General features: G+C 41.2%; 1 protein-coding gene across 1 annotated transcript in view; it reads left to right on the top strand.

Moving 5' to 3' along the window:
• Positions 1–1,531: 1,531 nt before the first annotated feature.
• Positions 1,532–9,883, top strand: part of LOC138666344 (zinc finger protein 84-like) — a 108,101-nt gene continuing 99,749 nt past the window's right edge. Inside the window, exons 1-3 of the mRNA XM_069754572.1 lie at positions 1,532–1,704; positions 1,787–1,910; positions 1,994–2,091. Coding sequence (XP_069610673.1) covers positions 1,681–1,704; positions 1,787–1,910; positions 1,994–2,091 — 246 coding nt within the window. The 5' untranslated portion in view covers positions 1,532–1,680. The remainder of the gene's footprint in view (positions 1,705–1,786; positions 1,911–1,993; positions 2,092–9,883) is intronic.

Raw genomic sequence — 9,883 nt, 5'->3', positions numbered from 1 at the left:
TCCAGCTTTCCTGGGCTCTGTATGAGAGAGTCGCCTCCAGACTCCTCTAGCGGAGGATTATCTACAGGAAGAACAAACGGATTATCCTCTGAAATTCAGGATGTCAGATCCTTCTCTGCCCTGACATCATCTGTCGGGAGGCCCCCAAATACATTATATAGTCGCCCAAACCCCCGAAATCAGTGATTTCATGGAACTTTAGTCTAATGTGTATGGGGGCGGTAAAAGGTAACTTATTGGACGCCGCCTCTGGCCTAATAGACCTTCATACATTGCAGCCCAGACCCCATTATTAGGCATGTAAGTATCGTAATAACTAGGCCGCCCCATACTATCCAGTACTTGGGGGCGGGGGGCGTTCAGCCAAACTCTGTCACCTTCTCAGATGCCATGTTTGCTTTTCACAGCAGCAAGTGGTTAAACTGCCAGGGTTTTGTTGAAGCCTCATCTGTGCCGTCCCTGCGGTGCACATCTATGTTCTGGGGCCCAAAAAGATTAATTTCTTTTTAATAAATGTTTAACATGTTAAAAATTATAAAATGTGTCTTCTGCTTTTTCCATGTTTTTCTCTTTTTACAAGAATTGTTGGAGCCAATTTTCTTTAGAAACATTTTATCTGTTTGTTTCTGGTGTTTTTCCTGTAATATCGGAAAGCCTAAGGCCAGAAATAAACCCCATAAATCACTGTACCTGGAGACTTTGGGATCAGATCATTTCTGTCCGCGTTGATTGTGGAAACAAAAAAGCTTTTATTAAAGCCTGAAACTTGTGTGTGTGAATCAGAGCTGAGATCTAACGTGATAGAAGATTACAGTGCGGGGAAGACGGGAAACCTTCATATAGAGGCCGGTGGTGATGGAGTCAGTGACCGACTCTGGCCAAATCTGTCTCTAGAGCCGTAGTAGAAGATGAAGATGTCGTCCTCATCATGAAGTAGTTATTTCTCATGTCGCGTGCAATGAATATCTCCTGCAGTATTGCTAATGCCGATTCCAGGGTCGGTAAATGAGACGAGAATTAGCGTTATGGAAGATAAGTCTATGAGAAACGTATTCAGCTGCCGACTCCGAGGAGGAAACTGCTTGTTGTCTGTGGCCTAAATATATAGGATTTATTAGTAGATATAAAGAAGGAAACTAAATACTGAAAAATAATAAATCTCCTCATATGTTTCCCTTATTATCTCCAGTAATTGTATTATTACAGGATTCTTCTGATGTTACATCTGCTCATCTTCTCATTCAGGTCTCTACAATATCGGATCCTCTCAGTGAAGATCTTCTACAAAAGAGAATTTTCCTGATTTACCCATCAAAGATGGATGTGGACAGAGACAAGATGGCGGAGAGGATATTACACCTCACCCTAGAGATCCTCTTCCGGCTTACTGGAGAGGTGAGAGATTCTGATGACGTCACATTACATCATTCTTATCTATGGGAATAACAGATGGACAGAACTGGAGAGGTGAGGACTCTGGAGATGTCTGTAGTGAGATTTATTAATGTGTCTCTCCATTACCAGGATTACACAGTGGTGAAGAAGACCTCTAGTGATCGCTGTCAGGACCCTGTGTCTGAGGGATGGGGAAGACCCCTGAGCCCAATCACGGGGCCTCCACCTCACCCCCTGATCCATGAGGACATCAATGACCAGAAGATCCTAGAACTCCTCTACAAGATGATTGAGCTGCTGACTGGAGAGGTGACACTGCTGGGAATGCTGGGACATTATACAATAACACTATGGAGTGATCGGGGGATGACGGTATCATTGTATGTGTCAGGTTCCTATAAGGTGTCAGGATGTCGCTGTCTATTTCTCCATGGAGGAGTGGGAGTATTTAGAAGGACACAGAGATCTATACAAGAACGTCATATTGGAGGTTCCCCAGCCCCTCACATCTCCAGGTAATAGAGAGGACTAAATACACACGGCCTATAATTATCTGTATGTAAAGAATGAATTCACTCCCTGTATGTGTTTCCTCCAGATCTATCCAGTAAGAGGACAACACCAGAGAGATGTCCCCGTCCTCTTCTTCCACAGGACTGTAACCAAGAAGATCCCAATGTTCCTCAGGATCATCAGGTAGATGGAGAGAATGTGCTAGGAGATCTCCCCTATGATGTGTAGACGCCGGTGAAGGTCTTGTGCTCAGTCTTGTTTTATCCAAAAGTATTATATGTTTTATACTTAGAATCATGGTTTCAGTTATATTCCATTACACCTCCGGTTTCCATATGTAAATTCCAAAAAGGATGATCACTCTACACGGTGACATCCCTTCAAATATTTGTAGACAGTTATTAAGTCTCCTCTTAGGCTTGTTTCATATTTGCGGTTGTGTCCGCAGCGTTTCTGACGCATAGATTTCGCTTGCGTCTTGATTTCCTATCTTTAACATTGTAGACGCAAACGCATGCATTTTTTTGTGATGTGTGGCGGGACGTGGCTAACACACCATGTTGGAATTTTTGAGGCGTCAAATTTCCATCAAATATGCGGAGGCAGGCGTATGCGGATGACTGCGTTAAAAAAACGCATTACTGTCTATGGGAACGCATGCATGTCTTTGCGTACACATGCGTTCAATGCTCTTGCGTACTTCGGACTCTGCATGTCCAGGAACTGATTTAAACATGCCCATTGAGACACGCCCTCCTGGAAATATCAAACGCATGCGCAAAAACGCATGCAAACGCTGCGTATTTTTGCCTTCATGCGTAAGCTTATGCAGATAAAAAAACGCAGCGTTATCATGCGTTTGCAGGCGTTTTTGCATGCGTTTGCGGACGATACACTGCGAACACTACCGCAAATGTGAAACCAACCTTAGCCTTCCTGTTTACAAAATAAAACATACAGTTAGGTCCATATATATTTGGACAGAGACAACATTTTTCTAATTTTGGTTATAGACATTACCACAATGAATTTTAAACAAAATAATTCAGATGTAGTTGAAGTTCAGACTTTCAGCTTTCATTTGAGGGTATCCACATTAAAATTGTATGAAGGGTTTAGGAGTTTCAGCTCCTTAACATGTGTTACTCTGTTTTTAAAGGGACCAAAAGTAATTGGACAGATTCAATAATTTTAAATAAAATGTTCATTTTTAGTACTTGTTTGAAAACCGTTTGTTGGCAATGACTGCCTGAAGTCTTGAACTCATGGACATCACCAGACACTGTGTTTCCTCCTTTTTGATGCTCTGCCAGGCCTTCATTGCGGTGGTTTTCAGTTGCTGTTTGTTTTGGTCCTTTCTGTCTGAAGTTTAGTCTTTAACAAGTGTAATGCATGCTCAATTGGGTTGAGATCAGATGACTGACTTGGCCATTCAAGAATATTCCACTTCTTTGCTTTAATAAACTCCTGGGTTGCTTTGGCTTTATGTTTTGGGTCATTGTCCATCTGTAGTATGAAACAACGACCAATCAGTTTTGCTGCATTTGGCTGGATCTGAACACACAGTATGTCTCTGAATACCTCAGAATTCATTCGGCTGCTTCTGTCCTGTGTCACATCATCAATAATCACTAGTGACCCAGTGCCACTGGCAGCCATGCATGCCCAAGCCATCACACTGCTTCTGCCATGTTTTACAGATGATGTGGTATGCTTTGGATCATGAGCTGTACCACGCCTTTGCCATACTTTTCTCTTTTCCATCATTCTGGTAGAGGTTGATCTTGGTTTCATCTGTCCAAAGAATGTTCTTCCAGAACTGTACTGGCTTTTTTAGATGTTTTATAGCAAAGTCCAGTCTAGCCTTTTTATTCTTGATGCTTATGAGTGGCTTGCACTGTGCAGTGAACCCTCTGTATTTACTTTCATGCAGTTTACTCTTTATGATAGATTTGGATATTGATACGCCTACCTCCTGGAGAGTGTGGTTCACTTGGTTGGCTGTTGTGAAGGGGTTTCTCTTCACCATGGAGATTATTCTGCGATCATCCACCACTGTTGTTTTCCGTGGGCGCCCAGGTCTTTTTGCATTGATGAGTTCACCAGTGCTTTCTTTCTTTCTCAGGATGTACCAAACTGTAGATTTTGCCACTCCTAATATTGTAGCAATTTCTCGGATGGGTTTTTTCTGTTTTCGCAGCTTAAGGATGGCTTGTTTCACCTGCATGGAGAGCTCCTTTGACTACATGTTAACTTCACAGCAAAACCTTCCAAATGCAAGCACCACACCTCAAATCAACTCCAGGACTTTTATCTGCTCAACTGAGAATGACCTAACGAATGGATTGCCCACACCTGTCCATGAAATAGCCTTGGAGTCAATTGTCCAATTACTTTTGGTCCCTTTAAAAACAGGGTGGCACATGTTAAGGAGCTGAAACTCCTAAACCCTTCATCCAATTTTAATGTGGATACCCTCAAATGAAAGCTTAAAGTCTGAACTTCAACTGCATCTGAATTGTTTTGTTTAAAATTCATTGTGGTAATGTCTTTAACCAAAATTAGAAAAATGTTGTCTCTGTCCAAATATATATGGACCTATCTGTAGTTAGTAAGGCCAAAAAAAGCCATTTGTCCATCCAGTTCAGCCTATATTCCTTTAGAATAAATCCCCAGATCTACGTCCTTCTACAGAACCTAATAATTGTATGATACAATATTGTTCTGCTCCAGGAAGACATCCAGGCCTCTCTTGAACCCCTCGACTGCGTTCGCCATCACCACCTCCTCAGGCAAGCAATTCCAGATTCTCACTGCCCTAACAGTAAAGAATCCTCTTCTATGTTCGTGGAAAAACCTTCTCTCCTCCAGACGCAAAGAATGCCCCCTTGTGCCCGTCACCTTCCTTGGTATAAACAGATCCTCAGCGAGATATTTGTATTGTCCCCTTATATACTTATACATGGTTATTAGATCGCCCCTCAGTCGTCTTTTTTCTAGACTAAATAATCCTAATTTCGCTAATCTATCTGGGTATTGTAGTTCTTCCATCCCCTTTATTAATTTTGTTGCCCTCCTTTGTACTTTCTCTAGTTCCATTATATCCTTCCTGAGCACCGGTGCCCAAAACTGGACACAGTTCTCCATGTGCGGTCTAACTAGGGGTTTGTACAGAGGCAGTATAATGCTCTCATCATGTGTATCCAGACCTCTTTTAATGCACCCCATGATCCTGTTTGCCTTGGCAGCTGCTGCCTGGCACTGGCTGCTCCAGGTAAGTTTATCATTAACTAGGATCCCCAAGTCCTTTAACCATTCCACGTAGGACATACTTTGCAGTCCGCTCACCATCCTGGTAGCTCTTCTCTGAACTTGCTCCCGCTTTTCAATGTTTTTTTTTTTTAAATGTGGTGCCCAGAACTGGACACAGTATTCCAGAAGAGATCTGACCAAGGAGGAGTAGACGAGAATACTGTAAAAACTTGATGTGATCTAGACTCTATGCTTCTCTTAACTCCTTTCTGACCTCGGATGGGATAACACGTCCAAGGTCAGATCCTCCACTTTGATGGGGATCGTCGGTGAGCCCGCATAAAACCTGGGACATGTCAGCTGTTTTGTACAACTGACATGTGCCTGTAATACCGGCGGGTAGAATTGCGATCCATCCGCCGCTAATAACTAGTTAAATGCAGATGTTAAACGCTGACAGCGGCATTTAACTAGTGCTTTCAACCATCGGACCGGAAATGAGCGCATCGCTGACCCTGTCACATGATCGGGGGTCAGCGATGCGTCAGCATGACAACCAGAGGTCTATTGAAGACCTCTATGGTTGTTGATGCCAGATTGCTGTGAGCGCCACCCTGTGGTCGGCGCTCATAGCAATGCAGGAAATCGGCTACATAGAAGCGATCTGAGCATCGCTCCTATGTAGCAGAGGCGATTCAGTTGTGCCAGCTTTTAGCCTCCCACGAAGGCTATTGAAGTATGGCAAAAGTAAAAAAAATGGTTTAAAAAATATGAAAAAAAGTATATATATAAAAGTTTAAATCACCCCCTTTCGCCTCATTGAAAATAAAACAATAAAAAAAAAATCAAACATACACATATTTGGTATCGCCGCATTCAGAATCGGCCGATCTATCAATAAAAAAAGCATTAACCTGATCGCTAAACGGCGTAGCGATAAAAAAATTCTAAACGACAGAATTACATTTTTTTTGGTCGCCGCAACATTTAATTAAAATGCAATAACGAGCAATCAAAAGAACGTATCTGCACTAAAATGGCATAATTAAAAACGTCAGCTCAGCACGCAAAAAATAAGCCCTCACCCAACCCCTGATCACGAAAAATGGAGGCGCTATGGGTATCGGAAAATCACGCAATTTCTTTTTTTTTTTAGCAAAGTTTGGATTTTTTTTTACCACTTAGGTAAAAAATAACCCAGACATGTTTGGTGTCTGTGAACTCATAATGACCTGGAGAATCATAATGGCAGGTCAGTTTTAGCATTTAGTGAACCTAGCAAAAAAGCCAAACAAAAAAACAAGTGTGGGATTGCACTTTTTGTTTCAATTTCACCGCACTTGGAATTTTTTTCCCGTTTTTTCTAGTACACAACTGGGTAAAACCAATGATGTCGTTCAAAAGTACCGCAAAAATTAACCCTCACATGGCCATGCTGACAGAAAAATAAAAAAAGTTATGGCTCTGGGAATGAAGGGAGCGAAAAATGAGAACGCAAAAAGCTGGAGGTTAATACATCACAGAACTTGTGTAATGAGAATGGTGGAGATGGCAGGGTTACAGCTTGTTAGGGCACATAAAACGCGTGTGTTCTTGCCTTAGTTGTCTGCTGCCAAATTATATATTGTAGGTTTACGGCCGGAGAAATCACAGGACATGGACAATGAGTCGTGTCTCAAATGAATTCTGGTTTATTGGTTGAAATGTACAATAATTTATAGGAAAACTAAGGGGCTTTACCACACATTTCCTCATTGCCTTATCTCATAATTATTGCTGGTCTTTGCTGACGTCTGTCGCCCACATGTCATTATCTACCGTATTTTTTGGATTATAAGATGCTCCGGATTATAAGATGCACCACAAATGTTGAGGAGATTTCTGGTAAAGTGGATACTAACAGGAATTTAGAAATTTTTGAGAATGGTTTAATAGAAACTAAAACAAAAAAGTAAGAAGGGATTTTTTATGTAAAGCAAAGAAAAAGTGAAAAAGAATTTTCTAAAAAAAAATTGACTCCAAGAAGATGGCTAGTAAAGATAAAAATCATCCTGTTAAAAAATAAGTTAAAACACAAGATGATCTAGTCAAAGGCCTACGGACATATTATAATACGAAAACTAAATCCATTTTGGGGGAGGATATTAGAACCACTTCTATTAATACATTTACTTACAAAGAAGCATGTACTATACCAAAATACTATAATAATAAAAATTGGATGAATAAAATAATTTCATCCACACCTGGGATAACCCAGTCTAATGCCTTAAGAAAACCTCCCTAAAATCATTAAAATGCAAAGGAGGCCCAGAGGGTCCAGAGGAGAAACAAAAAACTGCCGAATATAGAAAAAAACAAGAAATTATAGAGGACGCTAATAACACCAGAAATACCGTCCAACAGCAGCTGAATTAGCCGCACTTTCTAAAGGTCTGGGTTCTTGCCCAACACATAAAGCAAAAGCCTTCGACCTTTTTTATAGATCTCAATAAATATGTACGTAAATTAACAATAGCACGTCATGTTTCCATTATGGAGAATAGAGAAGGGCAAGATTTAGAACAGAAAAAGGCAGAAACTACAGATATAAAAAATAATTTTCTGCACAAGGAAGTATGTCCGCAATCTAATTTCCACCCGATTCATCATCGGGGTAGCAACTTGGAAACATTTTTTTCAATGGTAAATGAAGAATTCGGACACATGAGTGAGGAAAAAAAATAATTTTACTAAAGAATCTTATTTTTCACAAAAACGAACATTTAAAAAATAAAAAAATAAGAGGCTATAAAAATAATATTTCTAGGGAAGAAAGAAGTGCCATAAAAAATCTTAAGGATAATGCCGAAATAGTAATAAGAGGCTGATAAAGGGGGGTATAGTACTAAAGGATAGGAAATATATTTGAAAGAAGCAAATAATACACTTGCCACTGAAAAATAAAAAAAAACTATTGATGAATATCAGGATTGAATTAATGAAGCATTTGGAAAAAATATTATAAATAAAAAGGAAAGAAATTTCTGACAAATAGAATATCTCAGTGTTGTGATTCTTATCACCTTCATACGGTACACAAATGCCTGAAAAATCCACCTGGTCGGCCTATAATAGCAGGCATTGGTTCCCTTACCAGCCAGCTGTCCCAGTACATCGACTTGTTTTTACAAGAATTAGTACCAACCTTGCCCTCATATCTTATGGACTCTAACCAGCTTCTATATGAAATTAGAAATATTGCATGGGAGGAAGATTTTCTTTTCATTACCATGGATGTCAATGCTTTGTATTCCAATATTCAGCATGACCTGGGAATAAAAGCAGTGGAGCATTACCTAAACGGTGTTAAGGAAATGCGAGACTCCCAAAGAGAATTCCTATTGAAAGGTTTAAAATTCATTCTTGAACATAACGTCTTTAAATTCCTGGAACATCTATACATACAGAGGCTCGGCACTGCGATGGGGTTGACGGTAGCCCCAAGTTTCGCTAATTTATTTATGGGGCTATTCGAGTCCTCATCACCAATTACCCAATGTAATTATGTTAACCATATAATCCTATACTGTCGCTTTATAGACGATCTGATCACCATTTGGAGGGGAAGTCAGGAGAAAGCAGAGCAGTTCATCAGTGAGATGAATGCGAATCAGTGGGGAATAACGTTCACCGCTAAGATAAGTAATGAAAAAATAGACTTCCTAGATTTGGAATTGTCTCATAATAAGGGAATTGTTAGCAAAACTTTAAAAAAAAAAACTGACAGTAATGGCTTCCTACATTACAACAGTACGAATTATAAAAAGTGGAAAACAAATATTCCCTTCAGTCAATTTCATAGAATTAGATAAAATTATACAAATGCAGATGATTACATTGAACAGTCCAAAATTTTAGTTGATAAAAAATATCCGAAAAAATGTATTATGAGTGCCTATGAAACAATTTTGAAAAAAACCCAGGACGAATATCTATTTAAGGCCTGTTTCACACGTCAGTGGCTCCGGTACGTGAGGTGACAGTTTCCTCACGTACCGGAGCCACTGACACACGTAGACACATAAAAATCAATGCATCTGTGCAGATGTCATTGATTTTTTGCGGACCGTGTCTCCGTGTGCCAAACACGGAGACATGTCAGAGTTCGTGGGAGCGCACGTATTACACGGACCCATTAAAGTCAATGGGTCCGTGCAAAACACGTACTGCACACGCACGTTGTCCATGTGCAGTCCGTGTGCCGTGCAGGAGACAGCGCTACATTAAGTGCTGTCCCCCCCACTGGTGCTGAAGCCGCGATTCATATATTCCCTGCAGCAGCGTTTGCTGTAGAGAAGATATGAATAATCGTGTCTTAAATAAAGATCTATGTGCCCAACGCCCTCCCACCCCCTGTGCGCCCCCCACCCCCCCCGCTGTTCTGGAGCGCCCCCAGACACAGGGCCACAAGTCACTCGGTACCGGTCCTTTCTGTTCGGTTCTGCGGTTGTCACGGTGGCTGGACCCGGTCGTGACCCTGCTAAGGGGCGTCCAATGAAGGTGGTAGTACAGTCTCTCAGGGGTTCGTGACGCCACCTGTGGTGTTCGGTCAGGGTGACCGACGCTGCTGTGGGGTCCGCTGGGGTGATGGAATGGCAGCCAGATGGTATACCTTCCCACAGGTGTGAGGTGCAGGCAATAACAAGGACACAAGGTTGCAGTCTAGAGTTGAGCGACCTTG

Source organism: Ranitomeya imitator, chromosome 2 (genome assembly GCF_032444005.1).
Source record: "Ranitomeya imitator isolate aRanImi1 chromosome 2, aRanImi1.pri, whole genome shotgun sequence".
Lineage (NCBI taxonomy): Eukaryota > Metazoa > Chordata > Amphibia > Anura > Dendrobatidae > Ranitomeya > Ranitomeya imitator.
The sequence above is the reverse complement of the archived record's forward strand: the minus strand, read 5'-3'. Positions and strand labels throughout refer to the sequence as shown.